This window comes from Pelophylax lessonae (genome assembly GCF_965119305.1).
Source record: "Pelophylax lessonae genome assembly, chromosome: 11".
In the NCBI taxonomy this organism is placed as follows: Eukaryota; Metazoa; Chordata; class Amphibia; order Anura; family Ranidae; genus Pelophylax; species Pelophylax lessonae.
The window spans coordinates 55,054,596-55,078,457 of record NC_138778.1 but is presented as its reverse complement, the minus strand read 5'-3'; the positions used below and the strand labels follow the sequence as shown (position 1 = coordinate 55,078,457).

Here is a 23,862-nt window from a genome sequence, read left to right as displayed (position 1 = left end):
CATTTCACTCGGTGGTGGATTCTAACACTTAGAGCACCTGTTGATCCTGCCAGAAAGTGTTTTCACTTCTCATCACGGGCTTTGTGCATGGACTCTGATTTTCTCCTTAATGATTTTATGTTGTTATTAGTGTTTTTTAGCGCTGCTTATTGTATCACATATTATTTACACAGGAATTGTATTTTGACCTGAGGAGTGCAGCTGCTTTTCGATTTATTATTGTCCTTCTGCGCCGATATTATTTTCTCTTATATTTTTGGCTATTCAATATACTTATATCTGGCTGCAGGTATTATGGAAATTTTCAGTTATATTGAAAAAAGGGAGATTAATTTGGGAGATATTTTTTCAAGCGCCCCAGTACCCAATGGGGAGGGGAACTTTGTGGGAACAGGAAGGGGCCATCCCCAAACTGTTCCCACAAAGTTGGGAGCATGATATTTGTCCAAAATGTCTTGGTATGCTGACGCCCTAAGAGTTCCCATCACTGGAACTAAGGGGTCAAGCCCAACCCCTGAAAAACAACCCCACACCATAATCCCCCCTCCACCAAATTATTTGGACCAGTGCACAAAGCAAGGTCCATTAAGACATGGATGAGCGAGTTTGGGGTAGAGGAACTTGACTGGCCTGCACAGAGTCCTGACCTCAACCCGACAGAACGCCTTTTGGATGAATTAGAGCGGAGACTGAGATCCAGACCTTCTCGCCCAACATCAGTGCCTGACCTCACAAATGCGCTTCTGGAAGATTAGTCAAACTTTCTCATAGACACACTCCTAAACCTTGTGGACAGCCTTCCCTGAAAAGATGAAGCTGTTAAAGCTGCAAAGGGTGGGCCAACTCAATATTGAACCCTACGGACTAGGACTGAGATGCCATTAAAGTTCATATGCGTGTAAAGGCAAGTGTCAGAATACTTTTGACAATATAGTGTGTGTATATATATATATAAATACTGTGTGTGTGTATATATATATATATATATATATATATATATATATATATATATATATATATATATATATATATGCCTGTAGGAGCTACGTACATATTCTCACTAAAGGTATGACTTATTGTCCATTTGGTTATTAACGTATATACATACATCTTGGTTGGGGTACACCCACTGGCTAAGCCAAACTATAGTACATTAGATCAAACAAACCTGCACCAAATTGTTTGCTTGTTGTATTTAATATATGATCATAGGGATATTATGTTTATTATTTTTTCCTTTGTGGTTATAAAAATCTTATATATATTTGCTTCATTCTAGTTAAGAGTTACATATTAAACATGCTTGAATGGTCCTCAAGAAGCTGGAGTTCCACGAAACGCGCTGACCAGATCAAGCTCTCATTGAATATGTACCTCTGTGCTCTCACGATATGTACTCTATACTGTATGGTATTACCTGTATTGTTGTTTGCTATTAGGCATCTTTTATCTATATAAACCTAATAATGAACCTTTTTTAATCTATATGCATTGTGTGATGTGTTCTCAAAGGCCTATGTAAAGTCCCACCCCTTTTACCTGTGCCCTTTCTCTCTGCCTTAAAGGAGAACTCTATGGATTTCTAAATGAGGAAAGCTGGATTTTACCATAAGAAAAATATACTCCTTTGAAAAGAACTAAACCTTACCTTAGGCCTGCATTACAAAGTCTACATAACTCTAAAAGGAAAGCTGGTATTACTAAAAGAATTTGGTCTTACATGGAAACTCTTCCATCAATACAATACAGTATATATTACCTGAGGAAAAAACTGTGCTTATGCTACATAAGGTTCAAAAGAGAACCCCTTGCCTAGACTAAAGGGGAGCTCCAACCACAGGATGCAATATGAAGTAACGGGAAGAGCCGGAAAGTCCAAAATCCTCTTTATTTGTTACATAGTAGTGACATAAAAAGCATGCTAGTGCTTTTTGTCACGTAGCCTTGTTCAGAGCACCCACATTTGTATTCCATCTACTTATTCTAGGGTGTGTTCCCTTTTGAGAACACTGCTTTTTGCCTTTATCATCTAAAGGGGAGCTCCACCTGCAATGATTTTGAAAGGGATATACAGTGCTGTGCATAAATGAGTACACCCAAACAGATTTGTTGGAAAATCTTTACTTTCCTTTCAGAATCAACATTTTCTATGGGACACTATACTACAAAATACTCCCACAAAGGTGGGCCATTGATTGCAATCAAGATATGCTAATTTGCACACACAAAAAAGTATTTTTCCTAACAAATTAATTCAAGACCATGTTGCAAAAAATGAATACACCCCAATGAAAGTCGTAGGAGCAAAGCTACATTTTAGACAACAGAATCCTAATTAACAAGAATTCAACTACAGGTAAGTCTAATTATTCATCAATCAACGGGTGTCCAGCAGACAGCTGATTATAAAAGGGAGTTACTTAACAAAAAACACCTTACCATTTATTCCTGTCAGCAATAGCACGACACGAAAGAGAAATGTCACATGGCCTGAGAAGGAATATGATTTCTTTACACAAGAAAGGTGAAGGCTACAAGAAGATCAGCAAAGCTTTACTTATCAATCAGAATACGGTAGCAAAAGTGATACAAAAATTTAACAAAGATGGAACTGAACCATCTCACAGAGGCGTCCAGGCCGTACATCTCAACAGGAACATCTTCTGATGAGAAAGGTTGAAGAAAATCGCCATGCAAGTTCACTGCAGTTAGCAGAAAGTAGAAAGCCAAACTAGGGTAATTGTTTGTTGTGACACAATATGGCAAATGCTGCAGAGGCATGCATAGGTGTCCTCCATGAAGGAAGCCTCAATAAAACCCCATGCACAAAAAAGCCCACCTAGAATTTGCCAGGGCCCATGCTGAAAAAGTAGAAGACTACTTGTACTCTGGAATGATGAGACCAAGATAAATGATTTTGGAACGGATGGCTTCAAAACTGTATTGGGTTGCAGAGGTGAGGAGTACAAAGAAAAATTAATGGTGCCTACAGTGAAACATGGTGGTGACAGTGTCCTTCTGTGGGGCTTCATGAGTGCTGCTTGTGTCAAGGAGCTACAATCCATTGATGGTATCATGAATTCACAGATGTATTGCTCTATATTGAAAGAGAAGATGCTACCACCACTTCGTGTCCTTGGTTATCGTGCACTTTTTCAACATGACAATGATCCAAAAACACATATCTAAGGCCACTGTTGTATTTCTTAGAAAAAAACAGGGTGAAACTGATTCAGTGGCTAACTATGTTTCCTAATCTGAACCCAATTGAACCCAATCAAACACCTATGGGGAATCCTGAAGTTGAGCATCACTCTCCATCCAGCATCCAGGCTCTAAAAGAGGTCCTTCTTGAGGAATGGAAAAAGATAGATGTTGCAATATGTCGCTAACTTGTTCATTCCATGCCTAGAAAACGTTTTATCTTTACAAATCAGGAAGGTCATACAAAACATTAGATGTATTCATTTTTGTTGTGGGGTGTATTCATTTTTGCACCAACTTATTTGAGTAAAACTGAAGATTTTGTAATCTAAGTTATATTACTATCCTTACTTCCATGAAATGGAGCTAAACAAATGTTCTATAAAACTCAGTTTTGTCAAAAATTTGTAAATTGTTCTTGTGTTCATTGAGATATTGATTAAAATCTTACTTTTCAAAAGGGGTGTACTCATTTATGCTGAGCACTATATAGAATTAAAAATGTGATATAAAGCAGTTGAAGTCTATATCTACATTCAGGCCACTCGGTATCAAGGTATCCAATTCATATATCCATCATGTCTGCTATTGCCTCTCCAGTGGTCGTTAATTTTATCTATACCATAAAAAAAAACAACCACATAGGGTCTCTAACATGGCATTCCCTAAAGTCTCTAACATGGCATTCCCTAAAATGTTGGGATAGGTTATGTTCTACAAACACTTTTTTGATGTTATCCACATTTTTCCCAATCCTTTTGGACAGATGCCTAGGGGTCCCACCAATGAATTGCAACTTGCATGGACATTCTTTACCATAAGTAGCAGGTGTTATTACATGTGATGAACTCTCTTATGTTATATTCCTGGTTTCTCACATTGGATTTAAACTTAATATGTTTCTTCTCCCTGTACTGACTAGTTCTGAAAACCTTACAACTTTTACATTTAAAGAACTCTTTTGATCTAAAAAAGTATTTTTACTAGGGGGATTTACCCTATTATGCACCAACCTATTTCTAAGATTGGGTGCCTTACGGTATATGAATTTGGGACTGTTTGGCAATATGGTTATTAGAAGCCTGTCTCTTTTTAAAATGGGCCAGTGTTTTCTCACTATTCTTTCAATGTCTTTAAATTGCCAATTAAACCTAATACAGAAGGTTACATCGAATCCTTTATTTGGTTCCCGCTCAGTTGCTTTTCCGCTAATAATAATTCTCTGTTAATTTTTCTCACTTTCTCTTTGAAGTGACCTGAGTACTGTTATCTTTAACTACAAACCTACTAACCAGAATATCTGCTTGTCTATGGTAATCCTCTTCTGAATTATCACTACGGCGCATCCTCATGAGCTGACCTTTAGGTATATTATTTATCCAATTCTGATGGGGACAGCTTAAAGTATGGACGTACCCATTGCTATTTTATTTTTTTATTTTTTTAAAAAGGTTCCGGTACATATTTTCCCATCCCTTTTATTAATCTCTAAGTCAAGGAAGTGTATACTCTCACTGTTCTACTCCCCTGAAAATGATATGTTATATTGATTAACATTTATTGAATCAAAGAAATGTATTAACGATCCTTCTGTACCTTCCCACACCACTATTATGTCATCCAATAATCTTTTATAGAGTTTTGATTGGGGCCATTTATGATCATAGATGGTTTCTTCTTCTTCCCATTTACTCATAAAGGGGTTAGCAACACTAGGAGCCTACCTTGCTCCCATAGCTACCCCTCTCGTTTGTACATAATACTTCTTGTCATACCAGAAGTAATTACTTTCCATGGCTATTTCCAGCAATAACAATAGATAGCTTTGATTCAAATAAAAAGACACAAATAAATAGAAATATTTTATTTCTTTTTAGAACGCTAGAAAATCATGCACCTTTATATTTACAAACCGTGTGCAAAATTTCCTACATTACCACCTGAGCAGAGTGTATTTTGGTGATTTTTTAAAATTGTTTTACAAGCTTTGTGCAAGCATTTTGCTCATGTATCAAACTTCAGATATTTCTTTCCTGGGCTGGGCAAGGGGAGGAGGGCATTTTTCAGGTGTATGAATGAATATGTGCATATTGCACGTTTACAGGCACTTGCATTAAAGTTTATAGGCCAAAAATGCCCAGATATGCTAAAAAGGCTCATGTACTTTTTGAGTGTAGGGCGACTGAGCGTACAACTGTGAACAGGGACAACTGGTGTATAGTCAGGTGTAGGGAAACAAGCTGAAAAAGGTGGGAATGGGGGCTTCAAGTGAAGTACTATGATTAAAGACAATGCACAATAAAGAGTGTGATAATTCGATATAGGATTTTGTGGAAGGTGGTTAGGTAACCAGCTATATCAAAGTCCACTTGGATGTGATATTTCAGTTACCGTTAAGGTATGTGGGCTAAGGCAACCCATAGATGATTTAATTTTATTTCCCTCCACTACTGGAGAAAGGAAAGAAAATTGCTTGATTCCCAAATCAACACACCCAGTGTTGATGGGGGAATGCCTCCTGCAGTGCTTTTGTGTTCTGCTGGCAGGGGTGGGGCATGGGGTTACTTGCCAACCCGCAGAACACAATTATTACTGCTAGCAAACAGCACTAATCATATGTAAAAAAACAGACAGGCTGGCTGTACCCAAGTTGATGGATCAACTTGAGTACAATCAGCCTGTCCAGACGTACATGGAGCGAAATCTCGAGTGGTCCCTGCTAAACCTGCCGAATTTCAATCCATGTATGGCTAGCTTAAGTAATCTATTAAATGCAGTCTTCTATTGTTAAAAAAAAAGAAATCCAACAGGCAGAGTGGTTGTTTCTTATAATGGCCACATCTGATGTAGAGGTCAAAAAAGTCAAAAGCAGAGATCTAGCCATCAAATATCAAATGATGTAGAGACCAAAGAAGTCAAAAGCAGAGATCTAACCATCAAATATAAATTTCAGGTGGACCAACCTTTTGAAGGTGCTTTACAGTCAAAATGTAAAATCAATGTATTTCATAATTGTATAACTCCCCAGTTCTTTATTTTTTGTGCTTGGAATCCTTATATATACCAAGTCAGAACTGTGTTAAAAAAATACTAATTTGCACTGGTCTCCCTGCAGAGGTCAAACATGCCACCTGCTGAATCAGATCCAGAGCTCTCCAATCAGCAGTGAGCATTAGCTTTGCTGACTGCGGAGTTTTAACTCAGCAGGGGGGGGGGGGGTGTTAGACCTCTGCAGAGAGACTACTGCTCCTACATAGAGTTCAAGCTGGCAGGGGACAAACTTTTCCACACAAGCTGTTGACTGCTTTACAAATAAAACATATTGTAAAACTTCGCACACCTTTTGTTTTAATGCACCTTTAATGAATTTAGCTGACTTTAACTGAAAGTTAATTTTGGCTTTAATGCTGCCTTAACTGGAAGCCAAGGAATATTCATCTTACTTTCCCTGCTGATGTTTTCCTTATTGTATATTATCAGCAGTTATCACAATAATTTTACTTCTAGTGCTTGCTTTTTAACCATATGAAACGCAAAAACAGATTCATTGGGTTTACTAAACTGGAAAGAGCAAAATCTGCTGCAGCTCTGTATAGAAACTAATCAGCTTCCAGTTTTTTTGTCAAAGCTCAATTGAACAATCTGAAATTAGAAGCTGATTGGCTACTATGCACATCTGCACCAGATTTTGCACTCTCTAGTTTTAGTAAATCAACCCATTGTCTTATATACAAATACCACTCCATACTGTGGTTCATTTACCATATTTGTCATATGATACATCCCTATCAGTACATTCCAACAATCTAGAGGGCTTTACAAATCCCCTGTTCTAAAACCCCACCAACCACACCTGGAGAAGTCCTTTTTTGGTCCTGGCATGAAAAAAACTATAATTTCTAAAATTGTGGTTGAACAGATCAAGGGTTGACTATAACAGTCTTGTAGCCTTTCAGGACCTGGAACTTGTTGCTGCTGAAGTTAACTTGAAGCTGTTTGAGACCAGGTTTGCAGGGAACCAGGTCAAATTGCACAAGTGATGTTTCCTTCTTCTTCATGGTGCCCACACTGATAAAAAAAAACAAAGTCAACATATGTAAATGATAAAACTACAATTACAGTCACAGACAGAATACATTCTGCCGGGCAAATAGTCTTCTAGGACATTGTACCTCCTAGTCTATGACAAGGCACATAAATAAAATATAATGAATTCCTGTACTGTACAAGCAAAGTAAAAACTTTAAAATTAGACAAACTGGTGAGAAAAAGCAGGCATAATATAAAAGGTAAACAGCAGGCCCGGACTGGGACATTATAAAAAATAATAGGCCCAGGCATTATTGAATGAGCAGTCAATTTTTCGAGGGACCAGGGAAGGGGGGGCTGACAGGTGTTCGCGGTTGGTAACGAGAATTCACTGAGTCAGTCCTCCACACTGTAATATATAGGGACACTGTGATATAAAAGGGACTGCACCATAAAGGGGCACTGTAATGATTACAGTGCCCCTTTACAATGCACTCCTCTTTATATCAAAGTGTCCCTTTACGTTACAATGCCCCTAGCAATCACAGCCCCCCATCACAGTGCATTCATGTCCCCCCTTTTCTCTCTAATCACAATGCCCCCTTTTATTCTCTGCTCACTGTACAGATCTTTAGCTCCTCCCGACCCCTGCTCCCTAACATCAGTGTCCACAGAGCCCCCTTTACATCAGAGTCCACAGAGCCCCCTTTGCATCAGAGTTCACAGAGCCCACTTTACATCAGAGTTCACAGAGCCCCCTTTGCATCAGAGTTCAGAGAGCCCACTGTACATCAGAGTCCACAGAGCCCCCCTTACATCAGAGCCTGCAGAGTCCCCCTTACATCAGAGTCCGCAGAGACCCCCATACATCGGAGTCTGCAGAGACCCCCATACATCAGAATCCAAAAAGTCCCCCTTACATCAGAGTCTGCAGAGTCCCCCTACATCAGAGTCCACACAGGCCCCTTACATCAGAATCCACACAAGCCCCCTTAAATCAGAGTTCAAACAGCCCCCTTGCATCAGAGTCTGCAAGCTACCTTACGCTGTAATGGGGGGAGCTTTGTAGACTCTAATGAAAAGGGGAACCCTGATTTAAGGGGGGCTCTGATGTAAAGGGGAATGCTGTGGACTCTGGTGTAAAGGGGAACTCAGATGTAAGGGGTTCTTACTTCTGAGTCCACAGAGACCCCTTAAAATAGCTTATACACCGGGAAGCAGTTGAGAGGGTGAGCTTACTCACCCCAGGTTAGAGACTCATACATAGGCTGTCAGTACCTTTCCTCTACTGTCTGGAAGATACTGGCTTCAAACTTCCCACCCACACATCCCCAGGGAGTGTGGATGTGACAGACATAGGAGGAGAGGGACAAGAGAAGGAGCAGATGAGCTCTCTCTCATCTCTGTGTGGAGGGAGGCAGGGTGGGGGAGAACTGTCAGCGCTGGCTCTGAGCTGTCTGTGAGAGAGACACAGCTCAAAGCCCTGCAGCTCACCGTTAGTTCCCCGGGAGAGGAGACACAGGCATGGCTGCACTGCGGAAGGTACAGGGATGACCGCGGTCACTGCTTACCTCCCGCTGTTCACCCTGGTCGTCAACATGGCCAGCCAGGGCCTGGTAATCAGTAACATCCTCTGCTTACAGGATTTGATTGACAGCAGCCAGAGCCAATAGCTGCCTTAGCAAAGCCTGTGAGAGCAGGAAGGAAAGAGCTGCTACAGACAGGCACAATACTGGATTGAACGAGGACTCAGGTATGTGTAGCTGGCCAGCTAGAACCTGTCCTAGGTTGCTAATACGACCTACATGTATATACAGCTAGACCTGTTAATAACCTCAATACAGTGCATATGTTTATATGTGAGAGACAAAAGCAGAGTTATTTACTGTGATTTCATGTTTGGATGTCACATAACAGTTGTATGTTGTGTTCACAGAAGCAAAAGGAAATTTGCCTGTAAGATTCATTTGTATGCATGTAAGGTAAGCTCAGACACAGCAGAGTTGAAACCAGAAAGCACAGAGTTAAACTTTATTACCCATAAGGAGTTTGTGGCCAATCACAGCCAATCTCACACTCAGCAACAGTCTTGGCCAATCACAGCCAGCCTTACACCCATTTTTTCTCTGAAGCCTCATGCTTCAGCCAGCCTTCTCATTTTCCACTACAGAAGAGAACTGAATAGACACACAGATCCACAGAGCAGTTTTATGGAAGCAAGTGGCCAAAAATAGGTAATTAACAGTTATACATGTTCCTATTGTTAGTAATGTGATTAGAGCTGTATACTGAACTAGTTATGTGTTCACTTGTAGTTCCACCAAACAACAAACAAACAAACAAACAAACAAATCAAACTTCAAAAGTTATATCGAATTCAAACTATCGAACAAACCCAAACAACTCTAACAACCCCAAAACAAACCCAAGCAAACAAACTCAAACAGCAAGAGAGAAATATATCCACCATTTGTTATACTGTATTCAGCACATGTTGTACATGGACTGTCTGCTGCAAAAGTGTCACTGTTATCTATGAAGAAAAGTTGAAGTTAATAAAGAAGATATCTTAAGCGTTTGGTGTGCTCTTTAAACCTACTGCTTTCCATAGAAAGGTATTAGAGGAATTTATAGAGTAACAGACAGTCTGGTTAGACTGAAGTCAGAGAGATCCAATTCTTCTAATGCCACAGCGCATAAGGCACTTTGTAGTGCTGCGCCTGCCACAGTATGTATGTAGGGGGGTGAGGGTGAAATCACTGGGACATTTTTTACCTTTATGTAGGGAACGCCTTAAGGTAAAAAATGTCATGCATTTAAAGCCACATTAAATCCTAGCTCCAAGTTTCTTGTACTTTAAATATTTTGTTTAAATTAAGCTGGTCCAAAGGACCAAAGGGCTGCTCCTTCACTAACAGATGAGCTACATACAGTATACAGTGCTGCATATTGGCAGCTGGATATGGAGTTCCTGTCTCACTCCTGGAGCAAACTGGATCGGGCTGAATGCTGCTCAGCCATTCACAGGAAGCATAACATTTCATTAATGCATAGCAAGCTTCCTCTGATTGGCAGAAGTGGAGATCATGACATCATCTGCCCACCTCTCCATCTCAGCTAATCAGAGGAAGCCTTGTATTCCTAAATTAAAAACAAGGCTTCCTGTGACTGTCTGTGATTAATTATGTTCAGCCAGTCTTGTGTTTAATTCACCTCTGCCACATTGCAGATGACACCAGAGTTTCCCACTTCAGCTTTGTATGTTCAAATTTCCAACTGGTCTACTAGACAGTGAATCAGTACCATTACCGAAAGAAGCTTGATGAGAAAATTGGATATTGCATATTTCCTTATTTAAAGTTGTTTAATTGTCTCACAAAATTTAAGAATGCCTATATACTACAGTTTTCACTTAGAACATTTAGTTTCATCTTTAGAGCTTGCAATCATGCATGCGTCTGTAATCACCATTGCCACGCTACATACGCAGATGGTACTCTGTGGCAAAACAGCATCATTAGTTAAGTATTATTGTAATACTGTATTTTCTTTATCTGTAGCTGTCATTACTTTTAATTAATATTATACTTATAAGTATTTGTATGATCCCTCTTTGAACATATCGAATACAACCCAAGAAATGTTACGGAACAAAGCTGAACAAGGAAACCCTACTATCATCTTCTTGGATGTGTGGTGTGGCATGAACCCTGTCTCAATCCTCCCCAAGAAGACACTGCTGCACAACTTTGTTTGATCCTGCTTACTGAACCTAACACGTGTATAAATGACATACCAAGGAAACAATGACAAGAATCTATCTACATATACTGTATGCCATAATGAAAGATACCATGGTATACTGTTTCACTGCAGGTATGCCTGCTAAATCCATCTCCTGCCTTTGAGTAGTGCACTACTGCAGGATGAAGATTGCTCACTAGAAGTCAGCGGTGAACGTTCTGATGTACCAGTCCAGGACACATTCACGGGACACAAATGTGCTTATCTGATAATTAGTAAGTTTTGCTAATTGGTTTTCACAGACACTTTTTCAGGCTACACTGTCACACAAAGAAAGATGACCCCCATAATTATAAATAGTTTGACCCATGATGGTCTTTTTCTTTCAACTGCTATCACACACATTCTACAGCCAGTTTCTCAGTGAAGTTGATGTTTGTCCTGTTACTTACAGTAATTTAAGTTGAGTCTTCATCAGACCACTGCCCTCGATTACCAGTAGACAGTCCTTTATATCTTCATTGAGGGGATTGGAGAACATCAGACGCACCTTGCATGGTTTATTCACTACAGGAGATCCCAGGAACTACATGTAATAAAAAGTAATGATTACAGCAGAATTATTTTATTTGTTTCCAGTATTTCTAAAGCCCTGTAATATTAAACAGTACTTTACAGATTTATAGGGCAGTCTATATCAGTTCCTGTACCCTAAAGGAGCTCACAATCTAATGTCCTTACCCTACTCTTATGCACACTATACAGCAATTGGGTAGGATGCTGTGTTTATATTTCCTCTGGCTGCTCCTGGATTTCATCCAAGTATGTGGGGTGTATGTTAAGTGCTAAGGCCAGACACACAGCAGCCACAGACAGTGTTGATGGAGGAACACAGAGATTTTTGCTAGTGGCCAGCATAGCCGCTGGCGATGATCGCATGTATATTTCGGCAGACTGGTTGTACCCAAGTTGATCGATCAATCAAGTTGGGTGCATTCAGCCTGCCCATATGGGGTTCGAACCATCTATGACCTGCCTAACTTCACCTTTTTCTGGAAAGGTTTTCCATTTTTTTCCCAATATGAATAAAAACTCTGCAGCTTTGCTGGGAGTGAGCATCCAACAGTTTTCACATCCTAGCAACAATGCAGGACATGGAGATTGCAAATTGAATGGTTATTGGCTAGGCTTGGGGGGGGGGGGGGGGGGGTTGCAGAATATGTCCTACAATAAAATTGATGACTGCTTTACAAAGTTGCACAGTTTTCTACTGGGGACCCTTGACTGCATAGGCTATTTTCTGGAAAAGGTGAATTTAGCCTTTAAACTAATTTTGAAGACTGGGCAGAAAAGTTGTGTTTTATTTATTAAAGAATAAATGGTATAAATGGGCACAATTATAAAAAAATCTGTAGTCCACTTCATTTTTTAAAAGTAGACTACATTATTTTCTCTGATGAATATACAGTTCACCAAGCAACATTAGTAAATTGGTCAAAAGTACCACTACTGAATCTGTCAACAGACCACCCACTTACAGCAATGAAGTGTGGGCTCCCTGTCTCCTTGGTGGTTCCTGGTCAACCAGTAGGATCCATGCACCAGGTATTACTATATAGGTCAATGACCATCTCTGTCTCAAGTTTGGCACATGCACCCAGAAGGGACATTATTTTATAAACACGGTCCAATACATATGTGACAGTTTCAAAGGGCACTAGGTGCAGAGATGATTTTAACACTGGTTTTCTCTGGGCAGAACATTATATTAAAAGTTACATGATTCTTTTAGTGCCTGGGTATATATATTTATCTTACATTGATCGTGATTTGTGGAACAGCCAGGGTGATATCCTTTTTTACGAGAAGTTTCTCCCAGGTCACATTCTGCTCGCCAACAGCTGTCACTCTTACCAAGTTGTTGTCATCAAGATGCTTTCCATATAGTAAATATGGTATTTGAAAAAACATCCATTTCTCTGCAGAGACAGTTGGTAAAAGCTTTAATAGTTATTTATACATTTATATATATATACAGTATATATATATACTGTACATATATATATATACATTTTTATATACATTGATTCACAGCCTCGTATCCCAATAGTTCTTTATTTAGCTATGGGCACCAGTGTGTATTGTGTAATTTTTTTTAAAATGTTCTTTGCATGCAATGCAACTATAGCAGTGTTTAAGCCCTGGGTCAGCAACCCTTGGACTGTGGGCAGCCGACAGATAGATCATGGATTGCCGATCCTTCCCCCCAGTTGCCACCACTCTTAATAGCAGAGCGAAGAGAGGGAGACAGAACAGCACTGGATGCTTCTTCAGTTAACCTTTCAAGTTAAACTGCAGGTAATCAGTTGCTGGCCAGTCCACAACCAATTGTCAGCTTGTTAATATGAAAAGATAACAATGGCAGCTCCTGTTACCACCCTTCTCCAATACTGTGCTGCTTCTCATTTTCCACTCTGCTGTACAGTCCTTGTAGGTAGGGCAGTGCTACCTACATTGCATTGTGTAAGTGGAATGATGTGTGTGTGTGTGTGTGTGTGTGGGGGGGGGGGGGTCTGAGGACCTTGCTTTTGGGGGGGGGGCAGATGGGCAGGGGACACTACTGTAGGGGGGATTAGAGGACACTGTTTTTTTTTGGGGGGGACACTGCTTTGGGGGGGGGGGGCAGAGTACATTACTTGTGGGGGTGATGTGAAGGGGGCAGAGGATACTACTGGGGGGGGGTGATGTGAAGAGGGCAGAGGACACTACTGTAGGGGGGCAGTGATATGTAAAGGGGGGCAGAGGACACTACTGAAGGGGGAGTGTGATGTTAGGGGGCAGAGGATACTACTGTCACACACTATGTGTTCCTCATGCCATCTTTTTATTGGGGACTTGATAGATATATATATATATATATATATATATATATATATATATATATATATATAATTTTTTTTTTCTTTTATGGCACCGCCCTCTGAGGATCCTTGATTTCCTCCATGTTGTCCAGGTAGATCTCAACCTCTGAAAGATTGCCTTCTCCTGATCTAAGCTATTATTACCTGATTTTTTTGGGCAAGAAGTTATTTTACTTCTTTACAACTTAAAAATAAACCACAGCCTTATATCAAAACATGTTTTATGGAGTTACTTTAAAAAACAAAACAAAATGGGCATCCAGCTAGTCTAAGAAAAAGAAAAAAACACATTGGTCTGCAATACTCACCTCCAGTCTGGAGCTGTCCCCAACAGTACTTCTTTTTGCCACAAGATGTCCTCCGTCTTCCAGGTTAAATAATGTCCAACTTCACTCAACTTTACTCAACAGCCTGAGGAGATACTGGCAAAGACCTATTCTAGGGCATCAAAGGACCAACCAACCTCTGAGGGGGTCATCACCACTATGCCTTTCATTCACGATGCATTGATGAAGAGAGCAATGCTGACGTTATCACTTTAGCACCACTCTCTGAAACATCAGAGGACTGCTCAGGGCTGAAGAAGAGGTAAAGAGGAACAGGATCCAGCATGTTATGTTTCAGGTCCGAACACAGCCGGAAAAGGTAAGTATGAAAAAAAACAAAGCTAAAAATATTAATGGGGACTGGGGTTGATCAACTAATTAAAGTACCCTTGTAATTTCCTCTACAGTGGAACTCAGACTGGGAATGGTCAGTATTTTTGGTCAATTATGCACATGTGCTAACAGAAGAAAGAAGCGAATGATGACCTATCAGTGTGCTGCTGGTCCTTCACTGTCCTATCACAGGCTGTGCACAGGGACGTGACACGGCAGTATTGCTTAATGGCAGATTTGGCAAGCAATCAAGTTGGCTGTGCTTTCTGCCAAGATGAAACCAACTTGCCTGAGAAAATTACAAATCCAATAGCAGATATTACATTTCCTTTATATAAATTTCAAGCTTTAAGAATCAGGGTTGGGTCTGTGGTCCGAGTAGTAGCTTCTATTTTTATTTGCACATCATTTTCTCATACTTAACACTTTTGATGTGCATTGTTTTATATCTCTCATTAAAACTGTCATTGATAAGTATGTAAATCATACACATTACCTTCACTGGGCTCAAGCTCAATGTACATGGATTCCTTCCAGAACTGGTGTCCAGGTTTGCCTGTGTGCTTTATAGCCTGTGCACTAAAACACAGTTTAAGGGTCTTAGCAACAGACCGCAAGTTACCAGCTAGTAAGGCTAAGTTTATTGCTTGTCCCAACTGTGGAGACTCCACCAATTTAAACCTCAGAAGCAATTTAGCATCTTGCAATGGGTGGTTCAGATGTTCATATTCACGGAGAGATCCATTCTGAGATTCCTGCTCAGGGAAAACATCATCATTAACAGCAAAACCATTGGTATGGTTATGGTGTATACCACCATTAGAGAGCATCATAGAGCTTTTCTTTTGGAGTCTTCTCTGTGCTTTCTGGTATATTCTTCTTTCTTCAATGGTTCCTTGACAAATGACAAACACATCTTTATGCAATAAAAGAAATATTAAATGAACAAATATGTATATCGGAGAAGATACGAAATAGTATTTCAAACATCTATAAAACCTTGAATGCAGGAGAGAAGCAGACAGTACCCCCAATCGTCGAAAAATGGGAAAAGGAATTGGGTGCCCGAAGTGAGGGATTTCAATGGGAAAAAAGCCTAAAATTAGTACACAACTCCGCGATAGATATGAGTACGGCAGAAATGAACTATAAACTTATCTCCAGATGGTATAACACCCCAGATAAAGTGGGGAGATACCAACTGGAAAGCTCAAAATACTGTTGGAGGGGGTGTAAGGTAATGGGTACAATAGCACACATCTGGTGGGATTGCCCAAAAATTAAAAAATACTAAAAGGAAGTACTATCCTTAATCAAAAAAATCACCAACATAGATATTAATGAAGACCCCTGGGTATGCTTATTCCATGGGACAAAAATGTTGATAAAACAATACAAAAATGTAACAAAGAAAAAGAACAAGGGCGCCAAGTCATAAAGGTAGATGAACAGCTATATAATTTAATGTAGTAACTTACATGTTAAAAACAGGTATTCCAATAAGACAGCATGCATGGTGCAAAAGGACAGTCCCCACAGTGAATCCGATGGAAGATGCAAGATGAAGGATAATCGCATCTGGGTCCTGTATAATGGTGAAGGCAGTCCTGGATATCGGCAATACCGGGTGATGCCGCAAATGGCGTGGGCTCCCTGACTGGGCAGCCTCACCGCAATCCGCCGTGCAGCAGGGAGGTAATGACCCGGAAACCGGAAGTAGAAAGGACAAGTCTGTCGGTTCCTCCACGGAAGCTGACAGGAACGAACACTGAACCAAGAGTGGAGGGCGGGCTGCAACGTCGTTTCGGAGGACCTCCTCCTTCAACAGGTAAGTTACTACATTAAATTATATAGCTGTTCATCTACCTTTATGACTTGGCGTCCTTGTTCTTTTTCTTTGTTACATATTTGGAGGGTATCCCTACCTCTTGAGGAGCTGCCTGTCTAATCTTCACCCCAGTACTCTGATTTGGACTTTTTGTACTCTTTCATCAGCAAGGATCCATCCACTCGGGATCATCGCATGATTGAATAGGACTTCCATACATTTGAGGTTCTTGTATCTTGTTGCACTGTAATATTTCCATTGCCACTTAATTCAATTTATATATATATATATAATTTTTTTTTAATTAATTTATTTAATTTATTCATTTATCCATTTAATGTTATTTACATTTATTTGTGATTTCATCTGTGGCACCACTGGTCATGTGGTCCCCTCCAGACTGGTCCAGTGAGCGCTGATTCACTGACTTAGGTCAGTGTGTGTCTTTTCATAAACAATACAAAAAAACATTGATTCCCCATCTGTTAAATTCAGCAAAAAGTTTAATCCCCTTAAACTGGAAGAAAAAAGAACCCCCATCATATATAGAGTGGTTCCTACTAGTGGAAAAAACGAGAAAGTTAGAATCTTTAAGAGTGTGGGGAGAAGAGCAATATGAGAGCAGGGTAGAGATCTGGGAGATATGGCAAAACTTTAAAGAAACAAGGGATTACTTATTGATTTAAGAAAGGGGGGGGGGAGATGAGGAGGGGGGGAGGGAATAAAGGTAGGGTTGTTATTGGACCAACGTTTCTTTATCTTTTTATAAAACCAAATGGTATGTATTAAAATTTTGTATGTTAAAAACTTTCAATAAAGAAATATATATGTAAAGGGAGAGCTGCGCTAAATTGATGGAAAACCAGAGTCACCCAGTATGAACAAAATAAATTGCAATATGGTAAACCCACAATAACAGATGGTACTATGTCAAAATAGATTCTCCTGCAACACAGACACATATATATATATCACAAATTGTCAGCAGGCATAAATAAAGATGTAAGAAATAGTCCATCAAAAGAAGTCCATAAGGTTGAATAGGTGTCCAGTGAAAAGGATGAAACCACACACCGCTTCCAACGTGTCTAATTCCACAGGTGCCACATGCAAAGAGCTCAAGATCTGCTTACCAGAGCTCATAGGATTATGAGCATATCACACATATCCACAAATGGGCCAACCAGAATCGACCATATGCACCGTACTACCACTATTCTTGGGCGGATGACCCCGAGCTGGAAAAGGAGCCCCTCGGTGTTCCACGTCCCAAAAAAAGAAGGGTACGATAGCGTAGTATGTCCACACAAGTTTATTAAACATAGGTTAAAAACACTTACATTGTATATAAGAACAAGCGCTTGTAATAGTCTAATGCCGCCCGACTTCCGGGTCGCGTCGTGGTGACGTCACCACGACGCGACCCGGAAGTCGGGCGGCATTAGACTATTACAAGCGCTTGTTCTTATATACAATGTAAGTGTTTTTAACCTATGTTTAATAAACTTGTGTGGACATACTACGCTATCGTACCCTTCTTTTTTTGGGACGTGGAACACCGAGGGGCTCCTTTTCCAGCTCGGGGTCATCCGCCCAAGAATAGTGGTAGTACGGTGCATATGGTCGATTCTGGTTGGCCCATTTGTGGATATGTGTGATATGCTCATAATCCTATGAGCTCTGGTAAGCAGATCTTGAGCTCTTTGCATGTGGCACCTGTGGAATTAGACACGTTGGAAGCGGTGTGTGGTTTCATCCTTTTCACTGGACACCTATTCAACCTTATGGACTTCTTTTGATGGACTATTTCTTACATCTTTATTTATGCCTGCTGACAATTTGTGATATATATATGTGTCTGTGTTGCAGGAGAATCTATTTTGACATAGTACCATCTGTTATTGTGGGTTTACCATATTGCAATTCATTTTGTTCATACTGGGTGACTCTGGTTTTCCATCAATTTAGCGCAGCTCTCCCTTTACATCTTCTACTTAGTGACTCCCACTACAGCTGCTGCTTTTTCTTTGGCTTAGCGCGGTTATTTATTTTATATATAGAAATATATATATATATAAAAAAAAGAAATATTAAAAGACAATTAAACTTGCAGCTTGTTGACTTATGCCTAATATACATTGCTTGTTAATTGGCCACTGTAGGAACTTCATGAAAGGAAAACTAAAATGCTTTAGGTTAACCACTTTACTACCAGTCACGTAACCTCTACGTCATCAGACTTTGCGGGGTTATACCGGGATGATGCCTCTAGCTAGAGGCATCATCCCGGTACCGTTGTTTGAAGCCGACGGTCGGCTTTCCGTCGGTAACGATCGATGCGGCTCGGGAGCCGCTCGATCGTTACCCGGGGGGGCGGGAGGGGACGTCCCCCCCTCCCGCCGCCTTCCGCGGCTTTGCTCGGGGCTACCGTCCCACCGGGAGCCCCGAGCACCCAGCCGGCACGTCCGCCGGCTGGATGGAGTCCCGATGAATGCCGGAAACGGCATCGATCGGGTCTCCGATGACGTAACCCGGAGGCGGCGTCCATGACGTCACGTCCGGGTTACTGTGCTGCAAAAGGCGGCAGATTTGAAAAACGGCTGTATGCAAAAATGCCGTTTTCGGCGTTTTGCATACAGGGAAGTGTAGTGGAGGGGTCTAGGGTCTTTTAGACCCTCGATCCCTCCATAAAGAGTACCTGTCACGACATATTGCTGTCACCAGGGATGTTTACATTGCTTGTGACAGCAATAAAAGTGATCAGATTTTTTTTTTTTTAAAAACCTGTAATAAAGTTTAAAAAAAAAGAAAAAATAAATAGGAAAAAAAAAAAAAAAAAAATTTAGCCGTCCCCGTCACCGTTAGCTCGCGCACAAAAAAAAACGTATACGCAAGTCGAGCCGCAAATGAAATCGCTGTTCAAACCACACATGTGAGGTATCGCCGCGATCGCCAGAGCGTGGGCAATAATTAAAAAAAAAGAGCTACACTCTAACTCTAAACTGGTAACCGTTAAATAAATTTAAAGCGTCGCAGATTGAGATCTCTATTGACCGTAGTTTGTCGCCATCCCACGGGGGGGCGCAATTTTAAACCGTAACATGTTTGGTATCTATTTACTCGGCGTGACATCATCTTTCACAATATACAAAAAAATGGGCTAACTTTACTGTTTAGTATTTTTTAAATGCAGTGAAATGTGATTTTTCAAATTTTTTCCAAAAAAATGGCGTTTTAAAGACCGCTGCGCAAATACCGCGTGACAAAAAATTTTGCAATGACCGACATTTTATTCTCCAGAGTCTTTGCTAAAAAAATATATATAATGTTTGGGGGTTCTAAGTAGTTTTCTAGGAAAAAATACTGGTTTTAACTTGTGAACAAAAAGTGTCCGAAATAGGGCTGGGGCTAAAGTGGTTAATATTCATTTTATTTTTTAAAGTGTTTTACCATTTATTATATATGAATTCAAAGTGTTCTCTGACTGGACGAGATGGGAACTGTGACATGAATGCCCCGCCTGTCCACCTAGGAGAATGCTTTGCAGCAGGGCAGTCACTTGGCATGCATAAGCTAATTGAGTTCAGAATAGTAGAGGTACCAAGTACAGTCATTTTTCAGCTTCCACAGAGATCCCAACGGTGTGGTCCCCAAGCTGGACCAAAGTAACTATGTACAGATTGCCAAATTACATAAACTTCAGCTTTAAACATTACATAGGGTCCAGCATTCCCACTTTAAGAACATGCTCTCTAGCAGTGATAGATGAAATACTCATTTTATATAGTAATTGTCTCTTGGCAACCCAAAGAACCTGAAGACAGACCAAAAGAGGGAGGTGAGGCAAAATTCTGGATCAGGATTACACAGAGAATTATAACTGATATTAAGTTATATAGGCAAATAGCCATTACATGCTCGTGATATTTTAACATCTTTACGACCGCCCGCTGCAGATGTACTGCGGCAGGCAGCCGCTCCTGCGCAAACTGCCGTAGCTGTACGTCGGTCATGAGCAGGAGGCTAGGGGGCTCGTCCGAGGGGAAGCCGATGCAATGGGCAGGCAGCTCCGATTGCCACCTGACACCCGCGATCTTTCCCCACTGAGAGAGAAGAACGGTCAGCTGTTGTATTTTTTGTATATAGCGCAAAAATTAAAAATCGTACAGGTGATCAAATACCACCAGAAGAAAGCTCTATTTGTGGGAAAAAAAGGACGTAAATTTCATTTGGATTTAGAGTCGCACGACCGCGCAATTGTCAGTTAAAGTCACGCAGTGCCAAGTTGAAAAAAGTGGCCTGGTCATTAAGGGGGAAATCCTTCCTGTCTCAAAGTGGTTAATGCAGGTTACTAAGAACATGAGCAGCTTCATGTCCATCACAATTTTTCATCTGAGACTTGAATTCTACACATTACTTAGACACTTTATGGTGATTAGGAAACAGCTACCGAATATGCATTCCTATAATGATGGGAACATATAATTACATAGTTACATAGTAGATGAGGTTAAATAAAGACAATAGTCCATCCAGTTCAACCTGTGTAAGTGTGTGTGGTTGTAATCATCTCACATAGCCCTGAATGTTCTGATCCTTGAGATGTACGTCTAAGAGTCTTTTGAAAGCCACCATACTTACCGCAGAAACCACCTCTTGTGGTAGAGAATTCCACAATCGTGTAGCCCTCACAGTAAAGAACCCCCCACGTTACCTGAGGTTAAAACGCTTCTCCTCTAATCGCATTGTATGCCCTTGAGACCTCGTGCAATCCCTTCGATTGATCAGCTTTTTTTCTAAGCTGAGATCCCCATTGAGATATGAGAGCCCCTCGGGGGGCTCACGCTAAGTTCGGTATCATATTAAATACAAAAACTGAAAAATGTTTCAGGATGTGCAATTTTTTTTTTTTACCATTTTGGGGGAGCCCTAAAGGCTGTGTTCAAGATACCTACCAGCTTGCTGTTTTAATTAGTAGTAAAGGCATCATGTGTTTAATCATTGTCTATCCATAGTTTCAGTCCTTGTTTTATTTTTAATATCTTGCTGTAACACAATGGATTACTTAGGTTTATGTTGGCTTAGATTATCCCAGGGGGCTGCTGAAGCATGATATGTTATTCTAGTTTAGGCCAGAATTGTGATGGGGGGAGGGGGGGGGGCTCAAAAAAATAACGTCCCCACCAACAAAAAAAAAATGATGGCTATTATAATTGTGATAGGGAGCAGAGCTATGGACCCCAAATCAATTTGCAAAGCAAAGTTTTGCTTTAAATGAAGTTCAGCTTTAAACTGATTTTTTGAGTTTATGCAATTTATTATTACTATGATCTTGGGAGATCTTTGACTTACCTTCATCATATTTATAGCTGTCGGTGATGTCTTCTACTTCGTCCGCCCCAACACATTTTGTGCTAATACGATTTCCAATCAAATGTGGATCACTAAAATGCTTTTCTTTTTTTGTCCCATATAATGTCCATGACACACAATCTGCATTCACCATAGAAAAGACAAATGGGGAATCATAGTTCAGGTGGACCTCTCCTTCTCTTATGGCTTTCACAGAGGTAGGGCCACAGCAGTAAATACCTGAAGGAACGTAATGGGTTTATGTTGAGAGTCATACTTAGCATGTAAGTGGTAACACACAATTGCAATATGTTTTCTTCATACCATCACTTGTCTCCTGCGGGGTTGGATCTAGAACTTGCCATCCTCCATAGCCTGGAGGTAAGTCTCTTCTTTCCATCCAGCACTCACACCACACATGGAAGTTCCTAGGTTAAAAAGCAGTCCTATAATTCCATAGGTTTAAGGTCTTTTTAAAAGTCATATGACTGAAGATTGAACTCCTCAATCTAAAGTCTAACTGAAGTCATGATATGCAGTATATCATTATGCAGTCACACTCCCTGAGCAACATTGCTAATTGGAGCATTGTGTAGGGTGGCCCTAGAGATCCGGTCCTGTGTAAGAGGCGTATTCTAGCTCTCCAGCATGCTGCCTGCACAGGACAGTTTGATATTGTTGTAAAGCATTGCCTCAAAATAATAATAAAAAGCTGACATTATATATTATATTATACTATATATTGTATTACTTATTATACAGAAAAAATTAATAACAATAAAAAAATTACTACAATTCGGCTTTAACTACTTGCCACTTATAGGATGTATCCGTATGTCCTTGGGTTTCAGTGGTTATACTGGGGCCATGTTTGCAGTTATAGTCATTACCCCAGTATCTTTTTTTTCAGCTGGAGATCATGAATCAAGTAAAAGTGATCTGAGTGGTTAAATAGCTCCCACTGGGGAGCCTGGGACTGATAACGGCAGCTCCACTGGCTTACCATAGAAATGATAGGACTGGAACTTCCTTCATTATCTCTGTGGTTTAAGAAACCGGAATCAACCAATCCTTAACTAGGGTATGCAGGCTGTCCTATTTGAAGCATGTGAAAAGGCTTTGTCCTGTCCATAAAGCCTAGTACACACTGCTAGTTTTCTTTTTTGTTCAACCCCGAATGGCCGGCTTCTGTTTGATTGGCTGCAGTACACAGGGGCTGAATGTCGGCCGGTTTCTGTTGAACCAGCCGATGCCATCTGACATTCGGTTTGTGTGTACGGAGCTTTAGGCTTAGCGCACTATACATAGCACATGGTAACCAAGGCTCATTGTTTCCCAAAACAGTGAACCAAGGCTCATTGTTTCTTCTTGCCTAACTTTATTAGACTAGATAAAATCACTATTTTGTGATAGTAAAAGCTATGTCAAAGGTGGAAAGGAAGAAACATTTTCACAACAAGGCTCCAGATATTTAGATTCCTAAATGGCATGTGCACTTCAATAATAATTGTCTTACCAGATGCTGTCATGACTTTCCTGAGGGAGCTTTTTGCCAGTTGAATCATAAAACTCATCAATAACAAGATTACCGTTGGTATCGTGAGCAGAATCAAAGTTAGTTACAACCCGACTTGGAATTCCTAAACATCTCATCACTGAAAAAAACAAGAAAACCTGCTAAGGTACTTCAGAAATATATCTAGTGCCCTTAAATATCAGCAGGTGCTTTTTTTTAGAAATACCTTGATAATCTTGTAATGATTATTATATTGCTAGACATTGTATATATTTTATGATATAGGAGATTATATTTTGTAAAATAGGAGATTATTCTTGAACCTGATTTGTTGACTGGACAGCTAAGATTGTTCTTACAGTCATCCTTATTATTCTAGTAACACAATGGAGTTAAACCAAAATGTTTGCAGGAGTTTTAATGATTCAGAATCTTTATTCAAATGTTTTCGTGTACAGTGGAACTCTAATATAATACTATAGCAGAGATATCAGAGATACAGACATCAGTAAAACATTGTTTTGTAATGGAAAAGGGAAATGGTAAAACAGTGATTCCAAAACTGCAACCCTGTACTTGGCTTTGGTTGGCCCTTGGGGACTAAACTCT

At 40.2% G+C, this 23,862-nt stretch overlaps 1 protein-coding gene across 1 annotated transcript in view; it reads right to left on the bottom strand.

Annotated features, from left to right (window-relative positions):
* The window catches only part of LOC309567357 (uncharacterized protein), a 113,157-nt gene that overhangs the window by 69,179 nt on the left and 20,116 nt on the right, over positions 1-23,862 (bottom strand). The window contains exons 5-11 of the mRNA XM_082272772.1: positions 23,254-23,392; positions 22,062-22,165; positions 21,738-21,977; positions 15,054-15,452; positions 12,796-12,956; positions 11,430-11,563; positions 7,127-7,272 (exon numbers count right to left, since the gene is read on the bottom strand). Coding sequence (XP_082128898.1) covers positions 7,127-7,272; positions 11,430-11,563; positions 12,796-12,956; positions 15,054-15,452; positions 21,738-21,977; positions 22,062-22,165; positions 23,254-23,392 — 1,323 coding nt within the window. The remainder of the gene's footprint in view (positions 1-7,126; positions 7,273-11,429; positions 11,564-12,795; positions 12,957-15,053; positions 15,453-21,737; positions 21,978-22,061; positions 22,166-23,253; positions 23,393-23,862) is intronic.